We start from the raw sequence: 16,296 nt of genomic DNA, 5'->3' as shown, positions 1-16,296 counted from the left end.
CGGATAAAAATTACACTCATCATGTGACAGATTTGCGTTGAAATATTAATTCTATTTTGAACGGAACTAGATTGCTTGGCAGGGATAAGGTCATTCCACTGGTTTCCCAAGCCTGGAGGTGACATTCAGATCAGCATATGTTTGCAATTGTGAACGCTCTTTTTGCTCTTGCCCTTATGGCCTTAGCTTGCGGCTATGACGTGCATCTTGTTATCTAAGCATTTCAGTGACTCAGGCTAACACTCAGTACAAAACTACTCAAAGTTACATTCCTTTTTATTGTAAATTTGTTTGTGAGGCTTGCAGGTTTGCTCGTTTTCGCGAAATGGGTAGAAATAGCAGACCAATGAGACATAAAAATATAGCTCCACTTGCAGCCACGAAAATCACCGCCGGAGTAACGTCTGGAATGAAGTCTTGCACAGAAGCTGAAAAATGTAAACAATAAAACGCGTGAACATATCGTTCTTACCGTAATAAGACATTTTGACTTTTGAGACTCTGACTGATACTTTTTTATAACTGATGAATACAGTTTTACTTACTACATAAGTTATAAAGAATTATAAGGAACTGATGATAATCGAGGAAGAAAGTTGCTAACTCATTTGCCAATGCATCATTGGCTATGAGCAGTGAAGTGAAAGAAAAGTGTATGACAGGAAAAACAAAAAAAAAAACAAAAAAAAAAAGGTGTATGACAGGAAAAGTGTATTACAGGAAAAACTCCGAATTAGTGTCGCGCATCCCGTCGTAATCTCCATCCTTTATAATCTTCTGTTTGTTTCTTTTCTTTTCTTTCGTTCTCATATTCCTTTTCCCTTTTTTTTTTTTTAATCTTAATTTGGCACAATGAACGGGATAAAAAGAAGGGGGAGAGGAGGAGCTGTTTTTGCTATTTTACTTGTTGGTGGTAGCAGGCGTTTCAGTTGGGGGGGTGGGGGGCGGGGGGGGTGGGTGTCCCGGGTATGTTAACTCCCAGAAGTGATTAACTTGTAACTTTCCCCTCTAATATCCCATACATTATTCAGCAACTTTGTAATGAGAATACTCAAACCTATCAGGTAGAAGCTGTTATCTTGATCTAAGATCAAATTCACGCCACTAATTTCAAAGGAAATGTGTAGCAGTTAAAGGGGAGAGTTAACAATCAGATTCTGGGAGTTGATTATAAAGGGCTAAGGAGGAATTATCTCTTCGATTTTCTTTGACATAATAAGCCAATGCAATTTTAAAAGTTCTAACGGCAACTTTAAGTCTTCTAAGGCCAGCAACCTGAAACTTCATGACGATTTACAGTCATAATCGTGACTATACTATACCTTTGGTAGATTTCTTGTGCAGTGCCTGATCATGCGTTTTGTCAGTTTGTGTTGAATTCATCGCATCGGGTTCTTCTTTACTCGCTGTAATACCATCTTGAATTTTAACAGCGTGTATACTCCATATTCCATTTGGGTGAACGTAATATTTCGTATCATCGCCTGATAAATCGTTCCCCTCTTTTTGGTGAATGCTACCTGGAATATCGTGTCGAGGAAAATTTTCCCCATCGTTAATAGGCTTGTCTATCAAGAGTTTTTGAGCTGGTTTAGAAGTGGGTTTGATTAATGAGATGCAAATTCCTACAGGATGCTGATAAGATGCACCAGCTAAATTGCATTTTAATCCCTTTGCGCAGCGACCGACGACATAACCCACGCCACCACAGGTCTGACCTGCAAAAACACAAACAAATGAGCTGTGGAGATCACAGTTAACCTTTAAACCATTTTTTTTAAATGGTGAACGTGTGAAATACTTCACTGCAGTCTGAAACAGTACATGGAGGGATGAAGTGTAACACCAAAAAGAGAAAAAGCTCAGCTGATCAAAATTTGTTTTGAGACACGACAAGAGTTAATCCATACTGATTTGATTACCATGACAACGTACAGTTTTTGTAACCGTTCGAGTTTTTAGTGAACATTCCGGCTGGTTTCAGGTGTTTTATAATCTGAGGTTATTAACTTGAGAAAAAAAATCACTGAGTTGCTTTCCTTACCCACGGCTTATTAAGGCAAGATTAAGTACGGCAATAGGTATGGAACTGATCTATGTCGGGCCCTCGGCTAATTGAGAAGAGGGGAAATGCGGGCTCGCGAAAAGTGGTATGTGGACGCAAAGATTGGAATTGCATGGGAAATAGCTGAACGCAAAAAAACATATTTCGCATATTACTTTTTCGCTTATCTCCACTGACTGAGAGATAGAGCAACCTCGTTCCCAGGGTCTTTTCCCCAACTAAGGGAAAAGGCCCTGGGAACGAGGTTGAGAGATAGAGGAATAGCCTGTATAGGCTTGAATAAATCCGGCACTTTCCCTTTCTATTTCCTATAGAAAGCCCTCGTCAAGTAATGAATTTTCCTATAGATAGTCAAACGAGGGAAAACTACGTACTGTTCGCGTGGTCATAGCAAAAACTTCTGAAAGAAAAGCTCCATTGATGTTTATTTTGTCACGTTTGATTAACAATTGGTCATAGATTAATTTTGTCTGGAATTCCAATTTCAACCACACTCTCCATCGAGTCACACCATAATTTAAGGTTACCGTGCACCTTCAGGGGTGTCTCGCTTACAAGCGATGTAGCGCGTCCGGTTTAAACCGTAGATATCTAAACTCCTATATCAAATTGAAGCTTATAGGACTGGCTATCAAACTATACCAAAAATGTCTGCGATTTGCCATATTCAATTTCAGCGAAAAGTTAGAGAACATTTTTGAAATAGGATTAAAAAAATGTGGATTGATCGTACAAAAATCACTCTTGAAAAAAAAATATTTAGAAATAAAAAATTCGGAGACACGTTTCTGTAATTGTTTATATGTAAAACTAGCTACTGTAAAAATTTTAGAGCAATCGAACAAATTCCCTTTAACTTGTAGCTCTTAAAAGGCGTTTCGGGTGCTCGCATTTAGAAGTCGTGAAAAATTCGACAATAAATTTTTTTTTCAAAGTTTTGGGTATAGTCTGATAGCCAGTCCTATAACCTTTAATTTGATGAAGGGGTTTAAATATTTACAGTTTAAACTGGACGCGCTACATCTCTTGCACGCGAGACACCCCTGAAGGTGCACGGAAACCTTTAGAAAACACCTACCGTTAACCCGAAGACATTTGGTACAACAATTACAGACGTCCATAATGAAACCAAGAGGACAGTTTGTTTCGTTTTTGCAATCGTCTATTGCACATGGCTTGCACCCAAGAATTCCTCCACCCGTAATTACTGCTTCACAAGTCAGGATGGAGGCGAGACTAATCAGAACATGACCCCATATCAGGGCTAAAGAAGCCTTCTGATGGAAAATGAAACAGGAGGTAAAATTGAAAATTAAGAGGCTTTTTACTGAAAACATTGTGGATCAAATGGTGGTTTAGAAATTTTTATTATTCCCAAATGACAACATATTTAGCTGATTATCAGTGACCCGTCATTCTTTGTTGCGGGGGCGGGGGAAGAGGACAGCTGCCGCTAACAGAGTTTATAAGGAATACCGAAAAAAAAAACAATGGATTGCCAATGAAGGGCGGATCACAACAATATTACAGTTTAAGGAGGGTCTCGATGGAGTGATGGCTTTTACAAATTTATTTTACGGCTAACGGTTAATTTATTTCCGTGAGAGTTAACAGAAAAATGCCAACGGTTGCCTTTTCCTCGACCAATGGTTACCTAATGACTATTTTTTTTGTTGTTGCCGTTTTAGGGCTAATGGCTTACCCCCATTGAGACCCACCTTAAGGGGTGGATTAGGATCGAGTCTGAATGGTCCCTAAGAGTGTATAGATGGATGTCACTATGTGACTAAATAGGTCAGACATTTTCAAAACTGTCTGAACAAGGAATACGGAAAATACTATCAATTAACGGACACAGGTTTAATAAAAGCCCCTGAAAAATAAACTGTCGTGGTTACAGAAACAGAAAAAAAAAAAAAACCTGGAGATTACTATTGCAGTAATATTCTTTATATCGATTTCACAAAGACCTGCTGCCTGTACCGTTATCAAAGGTCGTAACCTGTTGCACATACCAGGCTTCAGTTTCGTATTTTTTTCTTCACCTCTAGCTAACTTACTAGGTTTACCCCAAACATCATAGAGAAGGAGAGGAATGCTACCGTTTTTCAGTTGCGGCTGCGGCAACTTTCAGTTTTAGAAAATTTAGGGAAAATGGTACCAGAGAACTGGCGATAGTAATGAAAATTTTCTCCTCACGTACCTTTAGTTAACGATAAGAGGGCAACTCTCAAATCATAATTTATGAAAATTTTTGTGAGCCGTGTGTGTTAACATTTGTTAAACTTTATTGATAAATTTGGCTATAACTGCTCTTAGCCACTTGTCTTGTAGCTAGTTCCGGCTGTGATGGGTCATGTTGATTGACATATCTTAAAATTCAATCAAATTCTGCAGGTGTATCTCAAAAGAATAAACAAAAGTAAATATGTCTAATGAAGTATAAAGCAAGGTACTTTTCCTTCTTAACACTATGAGTTTTACTAATTAAATCAATTCTTCATCCCAGCTGGCGCACTTGAGCTGCATTCAGTTGAAATAATGTTGTGTCATTGCCAACTGAATTTAAACCAGTGCGATATCAAATCTCGTCGCATTTACCCTGTTTGGTCCACCTTAAAAACCCTAGACATTTACTGTGCTGTAATGCAACAATTTTGAAAGTCGCAGTTAACGCAAAAGTTCGTAACTTGAAAAGCTCAGTCTCTGATATTTTGTAAAATTATATCAAACGTTTGATTTTTTTTTTACCTTGCACTCCACCGTTGTGTTTGAATTTTGTAACCCACGACATAAACTTTGTGCTGGTTATAAACGTCGATGTCTGGTTTGTGTTCAGGTTTCTGGGAAAAACTTTACACCTCACTTTGAATCAAAGAAGTCGAACAGGGATCTTTTAGTATCTCGTTAACTTTAACAAGCAAAGCATAGCGGAGAATTTGGCAAGAACTGTCCGCCCTTTTCTGGTGGAGCGAGGAATTTTCCCAGCCAAAAGCCGTTCTGAGTGACAACGGACAGGTTGTTATGAATAAATACAATGCATGCTCAAGGAGCGTGACAGTTTATTGAAACTGACGGGTGTCATGGGGATGAGATCATCGTTGGATGGAAGCAGCTACCTAGTCACTGCAATGTCTTCTAAAGCTACCATCTGGCAGAGTTAGAGATTTCCTTTGGGGATTTGTGGATATCTTTCAGAATAAAGTTTTTTCTACGCACAAAATTGCTGAGCTGATTTTTTGGGGTACTCAACCCTGAAAGTAGTAACCCACTCTATATATCTTCAGTTGACGCTTCAATTTTCTTTACTCTTTGGCATACATTTGTTATGATTTTACTTCTGAGTATTTGAAGTTAAATCTAACAATTTTACCATGGTATGCGAATTTCTTCTCGTCACCTTTCTGCTAAACATTTTGATGATATTTTGTGAGCAGAAATTACACATTGGTCGTTTCGTGGAGCTCCAACAAGACGCTGTGTCGCTGTCACCGTACGAGATTAATGATACGACTCTCTGAAAGACGAAAATATTACTTGTCAATTAGAGTAATTTTATTGTTTAAATATTCAATCATCGTAGTTTGCACTGAAAATTGTGAAACGTCCTTTGTTGCAAGTGGTTGTATTTTGATCTCAGTGTACTCAGACCCTGGTTGCGTGGAAGGTCACGTGTAATTGTGCACGGCTTAGACTGGGGGCGAAACTAACGGATAGAAGTAAGTGGGTAATGAGTACAGATTTCCTTCAATGGTCAGCCTATAGAGATAGCTGGCCTGAAAGTTACCAGATTTCCTGAATCTAACAACAGCCAAATCCCAAATCCCAGCATTAAAAGCCATACTTTACCAGTTAGAGCAGAGGAACTGGCAAAAGAAAATCGAAAAGACATTTATTTGCCTTTACTTGCATCTTCTCGACCAATCACATGTTATTCCGGGGCCGGGGTTTTCCGTAATCGAACCCACTCCTTCGCGCCTTGTAATATTAGCCGCTGTCATTCTAATTCTTGGTATGTTTTGAGGGGCGCAATATCAGTGAGGTTGAAAGGTGTACAAGACACCTCTGAAGAACCAATTTGCATTAATCCGGATTTGGAGAAGACGATCTTTAAATAACACTCAGATCCAGAGCTCACTCACTCAGAACCTGTGAAAAATAAAATTTCATCATTTTGACTTCAGCTGTTAATAAAAAATTTCGTAAGAATGTTTTAAGCAATTTCCTCCTTGCTGGAAAAAACAGTCACCCGTACGAGACGGTATTGATCGATTTGTTATTGGATTTCTCCTTCTAACAATTGCCATTCCATAACGTTGTTTACTGTCACGTTTCCGGTAAACGTGCGCGCCGTTCGAGTGGCTGACCGTGTGAGCAAGCGCTTGCTACGTGTTGGGGGAATCGTAATCAATTTCGACTTCCTCATATCTTAGTCAAAAACCCTTCCTGCATGTAGAATTTAACTTCCTTGTCAAATTTCCCCTTTAAAGATTAGTTCAAAGAGATTGCGTTCTGGCTTACCCGTGCTCTATGTATAACCAAATATGTCATATATCATATTAGAGTTAGACTACCGTTTACCCTTTGCCGGTTCTGAAAAAACGATGGAATCAGGATTTAGCAAAAGCTCAGATAGTTCAACAAACATCGGCTAGACGGTCAAAGAGGAATTGCCGAATGAAAATTTCGTGCCATTTTATTTACGTGTGACGAACTGAAATTCATTTTATCAGCGTGGGAGTTAGAGAAAAATCCGCTCAGGAGTATGGCACAGAATAGAAGATTAACTCACGAATTATTTTATGATCTAATACGCCGTAAGTTGTACGGTTTAATCGTTCCGCAATTTTGGTGTTTTTTTTTTGCATGACAGCATGGCATCTTTCCCTTTCCTTACCGAAGTTCAGTCAGCGACTGTTTATGCTGGTTACGGTCTTTCAACAAGGAAAACATTTGATCGACGACTTTGCCAAGACTAGTTCCCTCTACAACTTTTGAGTTTGTGAGTTTGATTAAACCAGGAGGGCTCAACAAATATTTTTTTTTTTTTTTTTTTTAAACTGATGATTTCTCTCAAAAGTAGTGAAATGAATTCTAAAAAGTCATGTTTGAGAGCAATTATTCTTTGTGGAATAAAAATAGCCCATTCTCAGTGCCAGCCAGCACGAGTCAAAACAATTTTTTACCCCATCTAGAAACTTTGACTAGACTCAGTCCCAGCCGCGCCCAGAGCCGATCTTGGAGTCATTTTTTTACCAGCAAACAGGGATTTTCTTTCAACTTCCAGCGCCAGCAAGAGTCGTCTTTTTTGTGCATCTCGTGGTTTTTGCATCTTTGCACTGCACAATCAGAAACGGTTGGCGTTGATGAGAAAACGTCAACGATCGAAAACTGTTTATCCTTCTTGACGGTCGGCTTATTTGATATTCTGCCTCGGTAAGTCAGGAAAAGGAGAGCAGTGAGTGGCTGTCAGCCATCAAAACATCATGTTCATTTTGCCAGTTATGGATACTTTGAAATTCCCAGAAAATATTCTGCGGAAGATGCTCTCCCACTCAGGCTTCTTGAAAATTTGCCAGCCAGATCAGCTGAAGCAAGGGAGCCGCTCTTTTGAGGATTGGCTCTGTACTGTCCGAGCTAACAAGAAAGCAAAGAGATCCCAAGAATGTTTGACTTTAACCATTGGCAAAGCAAGTCAAGTAATGTGTCATGTTTTTATTCTAAATCCTGACAAAGAAATCATACCAGACTTAAAACAGCTCACGCGGGTGGCAAGGGGGTGGAAACCTCACTTCCTGATCGATGTCTCCTCTTTGGCCAGAATTGAGACGCTCATTTGATTTCTCAACTGGTCTTATTTCAATAATTCTCAACTTATCATTACTACCTCTAGGAAATATCTCAGGCAGGGATTAATGCTCTGGAAGATTTAAGGGTTTCTTTTTCTTTTCTTTCAGCGTTTGACATCTAGATCAAAATGCGTGTATCAAAACTCTTCTCTCCAGAGAAGAACATAACTTTCGAGTGTGTTACGTCAGCTTTAAAAAATACTAGAATATCAAATACCGTCTTTGGTTCCAAAGGGAAGTGAACTTCACCTGATACAAGATCCGAAAGTGAAAATATTTTCCAAAAGGGAAAAAAAAAGAAGATACATATTACTTACCCATGAGCAACTCAAAGCGAAACTTACTCTACCCCACCCCTACCAACTCGTGACATTGTGCCTCAACAAGATTACGTCACTAATAAATCCTCGAGGCTAGAAATGGAATAAGCTGTAACCCGGAGAGTAAATAACTTAACGTGTTGCTTACTATCAAAGCGCAACTATCACTGTCCGTAATTCACTCTTCTCAAATAGCACTTTTCGGCTAATTTCCAAACTACAAGGAAATTGTTCCCACCACCCATGTGTACCTAGTAAGCAGATGTCCATCTAAATTTTCTCACCAGCCCCTCCCATACCATCACAGGTTTAGTCTGCCCCACCGCACCCTGCTGGGTAGCTTTCTTCAACTATTCGTAGTTGATCGCCAGAGACAAGCAGAGATGTCGAACGTAAAGTATTTCTTTATTCATTTTCATTCTTTTATACAAACCGTAACGACGCAGCCCAACAAAGGACATACAAACATCATACGAACAGTCTCGGTAGCTATCGATCGCGCGCGTGCATGTAATGTACATGTAGTTGTAGTATTTCATAAAATATATACTCTTATATGACATCTTTTTAGCGCTCCTGTACAAGGTTTCGTGAAAAACTGAGTTTGATTTGAAATTGCTAAGAAATTTACACGTGAAACTCTACCTAACCCTTACCAACTTTTTCGCTCTACTAACGGCAAACAGTCGAACAACTCACGATGCCAGTCACTCGCACTTCATCGACATTTCACCATTGATCGGTGTCTCACAGTAATTACAAATTTATATTATGAAAGCGACGACTGACTAAGAACTAGATAGAAGTGATCGGTGTGATACAGTATTCTACAAAGAAAAACTGACTATGATTTTAAGTTAATTGCTTTCGTCTTCGGCTGCGTTCGCACTCGATTCGAACGTCGCATCGTGTGTTTGGCGTCCCGACATTTCTGGCAGATGAACACGTCGGGAACGTTTGATTTTCGTATTTTGGCACATGACAAGTGAATCCACGTTAGACACTCGGAACATTCGATCATGGGTCGTCCTGAAAGGCAACGAAACGAATTAAGTCAACAGTTTGTCGTTTAGATGTGACCAGTTTAAAAATGAACAGCAACTTACAGTCATGACGATGAAATGAAGCGTTTACATGGTCTAGACAAAGTTCTCATGGACATATCGAAAATCCACAAGGTATAGATTTTGAAATAAACTCGAATAGCCCAAAGCTATGTTTTTAAAGAAAAGTGTGCTCGGAAACGTTCTTGAATCGACTTGAAGCGAAAAACTCGACCACGAAACTAAGAAACATTTCACGATTAGTGAAAGACAAGTAGGATACTACTTCGAAGATACTACCAAAAATTTGAAAAAATTTCACCATTTATTTTAAAGATGGAAAGGACAAAAAGAAAACCAGAAACTTCGATTAAGCTGTCTATCAATAGAAGAGTAAAAAAGGTCGCGTAGTCTATGATAGGGTGTGAATAACATCAACAGAACGTATTGCTAGACTAGAACACTTTCACGCTCATCGATTACATACATATACAACTAAAGAAGGAAAACGAGGTACACACTACTTTGATTTGCATTCGATTTCTTAGGAAGCTTTTAAGATAGCGAAGATTGCAACGTAAATATTCTGAGTTTCACATACAGGTTCAGAAAGTTGTGTCCATGTTGGCTTAGTAAACAACAGAGTTTTCTTCCCGTCGTTCGCTACTCGAACTGATTTCTGAGTAATTACTATTTGATTGGCAACATAAAAAGAAAAATAATCGTTTCCTGAAGCTCGAAAAAGCATGAAGCAGATTTTTAACCATACATGTAGTATCTGCGTGACGAAAACCACCGAATGAGTAACTTGTAAGCTTGAATGACTCGATGGGTTTGTTGTACTGGCGAGGTTTCAAATATTATGAAGTTCCGTTCTGTCCGTGTCACGTATTACATTGAGTAATGAAAATACAAAAAGGAACGACTTCTCTCAGGCATAAGTATCTGAACTACAGAGAAAATAGTGCTTACCTGCGAAAGGTTTTTGGCAGTAACATGTGATTTTGTTCCACGACTCGTCATCTGCGAATAATAAAGAGAGACATCAGTTCGGCGACCACTGCCAGCCGTCAATAAGAAAGCCGAAGCGAAATCAAAGAAAAACGCAGTTTAGAAGAGAAAACTTCCAGCGTTACACTCTCACGAGAATATGAGCGATGATAAATGAGTTGTTATTTCAGAGCAACTGTACTTGTACCCACCAGAGCTGTATTCCTCGTCAACATCATCGAGCAATCTCTCATCTCCACTTGAACTAGCCGGTGAAGAAGCTGTCTCGCTGTAAGCTGAATCCGTACTCGACGACACGCTTTCCAACGAATTTGGACTTCTATTACGCTGACGAACGTCCTGAAAACACAACACGAAGGAGAAGAAGTCAGGCAACAAATTTATTCAAAGAACACGTTGAACAACGTAGGTGTCATAAAGCCGACTACAATTTTAGTGGGTAGGCACAAAGAGAAATACGACGAAACGCAATTAGTTCGACGGCAAACTGTCTTCTGGAAGGCAGTTTTCGTAGTTTGAAAGAGGAATGAGCTGGATAGATGGACCAAACTTGTACGAGGCAGATTGCATGATAAGCTTAATTCTGTCTCACCTCTTGCTTTCCCTCGTATGCGAGGATTAGACTACAAAATGTGTTGAAATCTTCAAGCGTTCTTCGTTTCTTCGTCTGTGGAACAATCTATAAATGAAAATTTGAAACTGGTTTAATCGACGAGAAATCTTCGCGGGAACTGAAAGAGAGAGCATTGAAAATCAAGTAAGAGATGTCGCGCTTCTATTTGAAGTGAACAACAATGGATCCGCGTAAAATGAAGCGTTCGGACTAGAGAAACCAAACAACGCTACTCACCGTTCTACCATCTTGCTCCGGCGGAGGCAACTTCCTTGAAACTGTTGAAAGAGCAAAGAAGTCTTAGAGTAAATATAAGATTTAAAAAACCAAGCGTTTCAGAGCTTGCAGAGCAAACGTTTTGAGTCGTAGTCGAATGTTCGATGAGCCTTGTAACGGAACAGTACTGCATGCGTTGAAACGAAGCCACAAAACCCCAAAATTTCTACCTTTCATGGTGCCAGAGGTCATTTTCGTTGACTGTACCATAAAAAAGCCTCAATATTGTGAAACCCAGCTGACTGTGTGGTGTTAAGAATCTCCCTTAGAAATTCCAACTCCGACACCGATCGTCAAACTCCTCGAACTACACATCTCATAATACCCAGACTCCCTTGTGGATTGCGCAGAAATACGTCACAATAACTATCGGACAGGAGTGCACTAGGATTGGTCGATACTAACATCGCTGAGCAGGTCAATAACAACACGTGACGAAATAAACAACGTAGATTACCACAAATTTTCTTTAAATGTGCGATAATTGTTTAAAAAAATTTAGCATCACTTTTACTTACGTTTTCAAGTAGTGTATCTGCACATGGATTAAATTAACTGAAATTTCTCTGCGACCATTGCCCGTAGGAATCATAAATAAATGTAATAAATGTGAACTCACAATTTGGATGGTGTCGCTTTGGTAAACAAACGGCAGCTACAGCCCCGCCGAGACATATTCAATGATGCTCGACTACCACCCACCAGTTCTCAACTCCTGAAAAAGTAGCAATCGAATAGTTACAACCAAACATAATTTAAAAGAAAAAACAAATATCTTCAAAGTAAGATTTAACATGAGCGTCTCTTACCGCTTTACATAACGCGAACGACGAAAATATTTCACTACTTTGACATTACCGTATTGAATTTCAATCATGCGTGAGGCTTTAATTATGAATGCCAACTGGTCTAAAATTGAAAACAATCAACCCACATAAAGTCTCGTGAGTTAAAAGTTTCGAGCGAAAAAGCATTCGTCGAACCTTACCTGATACAGCCTTAGCGTTATGATTCGATCTTGTGTGACTGGCTGTAGTCACCAGCACCATAACACATCGAAATCTTTCTCTTTTGCGATGCGTCAACTATATCGTATTCAAGACGGCGTTATCTCTCCTGCGCATGCGAGAAATAACTTTCTTATTTCACGCTGACTTGTGGCCCGAAAACTAATGGCTGGCCGTCGGAAGATTGACTGCGTCGTTAAAGTTGTTGAGTTTATCTATCGCTTAAGAGTATTCCCACCCAATATCTGAGCTTTAGAGACCTTTCGCTCTCTCAAACAGGAGATATTTCACATGGTAGACGCCGCGGAACTTCATGGTTGGACAACAGCTGCATACGATTTGGGGTTGTCGTTTACACCGACATGCCAGCTGGTTATGGAAATTTTTAGCCAATTAGAATGATGCATTGTCTGACCGGATCTCGTTCCCAGTTTTCCACTGAACGTTTGGCCCTTTAGGGTTTATGTAGTATTATCATTGATCAATTTCTTTTTGCACTCATTGAAATATAATAGCGACTTACGCACAAGAAACGAGGTCAAACGAGGTCAATATGGTTTGAGGAGAAAAGTAATTCAGTGTACAAACAATTTACAACATTCCTTGGGCAAATTGGGAACAAAGCAAGATATATCCATTTCTCCCTCAGGTTTCTGCTGTTACATGCCCAATAGCCTAACCTGAGTTCATTTCCTTTGCCAGTTTTTCTGTGAAAAAGTTGACGATCAAGAACAAAAGATATATGCTCTTAGAAGCCCAAATATCATCTATTGATATTATATCGTTGTTGAAGAATCATTTTATTGTTGTTATTATTATTATTAACATCATGATCATTTTTTCTGCATGATTACAAGTTATTACACTTATGTTAGTAAGGTTGTCTGGATGATCGACATTAGCTTTATTTTTTCCTCATGAAATGTAAATTTCCTATAACTGATTTTGCAAATGGTGATGCAGCTTCATTTTCCAAATTAATCATCCATAAATTATGAAACAGTTATTTATTTGGATGAGATACTGTGCATCAAGCATGTACAACTTTCATGTTATAACATCTACTGGGTAAGGGGGGGCCGGGGGGGGGGGTTCCTATGAACAGAGAAAATCTTTATCTTTCAAAACTTTTTAATGGACACTTGTGTAAAGAAAGATGTTTTTTGTCTTGTCATGAGGGTGGAAACAAAACAGAATGACTGAAAGATTAGAATGAGTTAAAGATATATGGGATTGTCTGATTAAAAGGCACCCATGGTCTATAAGGTCTGACCACATCCTCACAGGGATCTGAAGATGCGATGTTTTGGCCTTTCTCTCCTCAATTATCCAGGTAAATTTTTAAAACCAAAACTGTATTTCCACCTTTTGGGAAGCAAGCCAGTCCAGCTTCCCAACATCCTCACCCTGTGGAGAGATCAAACTCAAGTTGTACAAAACAATTTGGCGGTTGTCATTAATTATAAAGCCATGCACATTTGCCCAGTAAGCCAGTCTTGGCATTTCTGCTGCCTTTCATTGGTCAAATTTTCATGTTGGTGTGACATGGGAGTGGGAGTAGGTCCTTTAATTCATTTTTCATCATGGGTAGAGGACTTTTGTCACATTTTCAGAGTTAGACCATCTCTTTCAAATTTCTCATTCTGTATTTGACAGGCAGAAAAGAGCAGAGGGAGATTGCATCAACTTTATAAAAATATGCTTCATTTGTTACTGATACAAAATTATAACCTCTTAAAAAAAGGGTTAAATATATAATACAAGCAGACATTTGTTCATTCCTGATATTTTCATCACCCAAAAGTTCTTGAAAAATTCTACTCAATAACATCATCCATTGAAATGACCACATAAAATTTCACTCTATTCTGCTTCTGTGGAAGTATAACACTTGCACCTTTCCTTCAAGGTTTTGTCTACTCAGACTGAAATCTCTTCTGCCATAAAATAATTAATGTGAAACTTATTTTATATCACAATATTTAAGACTTCTTCATTGCGGATACAATTACATTGCATAATAAAAACTCTAAGAGAACTTGTGTTGCGAATGCAAAAAACACCAGGCTGTTCTTCGCAAACTTCACTATTTTATTTCTACTATTTTCTCTTAGTTACTGTAATCACTGATAGAAGTATATCATTTCTTGGTTGGTTTCACTGATGTGCAACACACCCTAAATCCTAGACAACAATGATATATGGACCGATTAATTGGTTCTACAATACAATTACATTGCATAATAAAAACTCTATAAGAGAACTTGTGTTGTGAATGTTAAAAACACCAGGCTGTCCTTAGCAAACTTCACTACTTAATTTTTACTATTTTCCCTTAGTTAGTTACTGCAATCACTTAATATAGCCGGAAGAATAGAATTATTTCTTGATCGGTTTTCTTTTGTCACTGACATGTGACATACCCTAAATCCTAGACAACGATGATATATAGACTGATTACTTGGTTCTACTGTCTACATTGAAATCACAAGAAAAGAGATCACATAACGCAAATCACTTATCTTACTAAATGTCACACAATACAACTAAAATGTCTCAACACTTGTACTTTTACAGTGAAATGATTAATAAAAGTTAATTTTGAATTCTTAATTAAAGCAGGGGTTATCCATGGCTTAGATTTCATTCTTAATTCACGCTTAGAGAGTTGTACAAGAGGGATATGAACATCAACTATATCAGAGATTCTGGTGTAGAAAGAATTAAACATATTATTGGGATCGGGATTAGCACTGGCATGCAGCACATTTTCCCAATCAACTGAATGGATGTCTTGAATTAAAGCAGGTTTATCAAAATTAGAATACTCTCTTTTATAGATCTTAACCTTGTTAGGCAAAGAGGTGAATTTTTTGACAATAAGGAAATTAGGTAAATGATCAGTAAGATCATAATTAAAATAATATTCCCACTTAAGGTGAGGTGTTCCCAAGAATTAAGAAAATGTTGTCAATTAAAGTTTGTGAGTGGTCAGTGATTCGAGTAGGTTGTAAAATATGTGGTTGAAAGTTGAAGGACCCCAAAGAATTTAATTTTTATGAGATATGCAAACATGAATGTTCAACTTAAATTGGTTTTTATGAGTGACTGTCTTCAAGCACTGTGACTGCAGATTTCTGATCCAGTTCTTGATTCTGATCAGCCATCACCATATCGTAGGTTAGAATGACCCCTTCTGATAATAACTCATTGAACACTTCTTCTTCACTTGGCAAAGCCGTACGAGGCTTCACACCAAAGGCAGGAAATTTGTGATGAACTCTGTTGTCATAACGCTCATAAACGCCAGCGAATGTATCCCCATAACGCTGAATATTTTCATCATCTATCTTTATACCCAGCTGTAAGGTGGGCCACATATATGAGTCGGGTAATTTATCTTGGTAAAATCTGTAAACCTCTGAAAACTTTTCTCTTATATTCGCAAGCTTTTTGGATCCATTCTTTCGTTTCTCATCAACAGGAATTTTTGTGTTTTCCTGGAACTTTTTAAAAGCTTCAAGAAGACTTTTCAGATGACCTTGTTTTTGCTTAAAGCGATCGTTTCCTCTCAGGGCCGTTTTTAGAGATTCATCCCTTGGGGGATGACTCCAGATGTGTCGTTGATACTGCCCAACATATCAATCTGTCCCCCTGTGGTGGATCTTTTGGTGTCGGCCGCATTTTTTTGATAAATGAACCTGCTCTGTCCACGTCTTCGAAATGCTTTTGGCGCACAATTTCTCTAACCGTCATCTGCCTTACCTGATCCTCTTCCATCTAGTGCATCAACTGAGGAGTATCGTAAGAATGGGCCGATACCGCTACCAAATATTAGAACATAGCTAGCAGAGTCGCGCAATCAAATTCATTATACGTAAGCGTGCTCAAAATCCCGATAGTGCACGCTGATAGCGTCAGCAAATCCGACTTCGCCAGAAAAAATTTTTTTTCGCGCGAGCGGCCATTGCTAGTGCGGGGAAAAATAATATATTTCGCGACAATGATGGATACAAACAGAAACTCGGCCTGCTATTCCGAAAAGGAAGACAATGTTTCGACCTTTTCCCATGGGCTAGAGTTCTTAAATGAGGCAGAAAAAGAGAAAAACA

At 38.7% G+C, this 16,296-nt stretch overlaps 2 protein-coding genes across 2 annotated transcripts; both read right to left on the bottom strand.

Moving 5' to 3' along the window:
• Positions 1 to 258: 258 nt before the first annotated feature.
• On the bottom strand, positions 259 to 3,339 carry LOC111344560 (uncharacterized). The gene is made up of 3 exons (XM_088753321.1): positions 3,144 to 3,339; positions 1,323 to 1,718; positions 259 to 428 (listed from the first exon to the last, which is right to left on the bottom strand). The coding sequence occupies exons 1-3, from the start codon at positions 3,184 to 3,186 to the stop codon at positions 277 to 279; spliced, it is 591 nt and encodes a 196-aa protein (XP_088609447.1). The 5' UTR covers positions 3,187 to 3,339; the 3' UTR covers positions 259 to 276.
• A 5,281-nt stretch (positions 3,340 to 8,620) lies between these two features.
• Positions 8,621 to 11,507, bottom strand: LOC111344570 (uncharacterized). Its single transcript, XM_022951812.2, has 6 exons — positions 11,348 to 11,507; positions 11,139 to 11,179; positions 10,881 to 10,967; positions 10,480 to 10,627; positions 10,250 to 10,300; positions 8,621 to 9,263 (listed from the first exon to the last, which is right to left on the bottom strand). Exons 1-6 carry the CDS (start codon positions 11,385 to 11,387, stop codon positions 9,079 to 9,081), a joined length of 552 nt encoding a protein of 183 aa, XP_022807547.1. The 5' UTR covers positions 11,388 to 11,507; the 3' UTR covers positions 8,621 to 9,078.
• Between the last annotated feature and the right edge of the window lie 4,789 nt (positions 11,508 to 16,296).

Source organism: Stylophora pistillata, chromosome 3 (assembly GCF_964205215.1).
Source record: "Stylophora pistillata chromosome 3, jaStyPist1.2, whole genome shotgun sequence".
Lineage (NCBI taxonomy): Eukaryota > Metazoa > Cnidaria > Anthozoa > Scleractinia > Pocilloporidae > Stylophora > Stylophora pistillata.
This window is presented reverse-complemented; position numbering and strand designations above follow the sequence as displayed.

Coding starts and splice junctions, on each gene's coding strand:
- LOC111344570 (XM_022951812.2), bottom strand. CDS start 11,387: ATGGTACAGTCAACGAAAATGACCTCTGGCACCATGAAAG. Junction 11,180..11,347: donor GACCTCTGGCACCATGAAAG/GTAGAAATTTTG, acceptor CTCTTTCAACAG/TTTCAAGGAAGTTGCCTCCG. Junction 10,968..11,138: donor CGGAGCAAGATGGTAGAACG/GTGAGTAGCGTT, acceptor TTTCATTTATAG/ATTGTTCCACAGACGAAGAA.
- LOC111344560 (XM_088753321.1), bottom strand. CDS start 3,186: ATGGACGTCTGTAATTGTTGTACCAAATGTCTTCGGGTTAACG. Junction 1,719..3,143: donor CAAATGTCTTCGGGTTAACG/GTAGGTGTTTTC, acceptor GTGTTTTTGCAG/GTCAGACCTGTGGTGGCGTG. Junction 429..1,322: donor GCACAAGAAATCTACCAAAG/GTATAGTATAGT, acceptor TACATTTTTCAG/CTTCTGTGCAAGACTTCATT.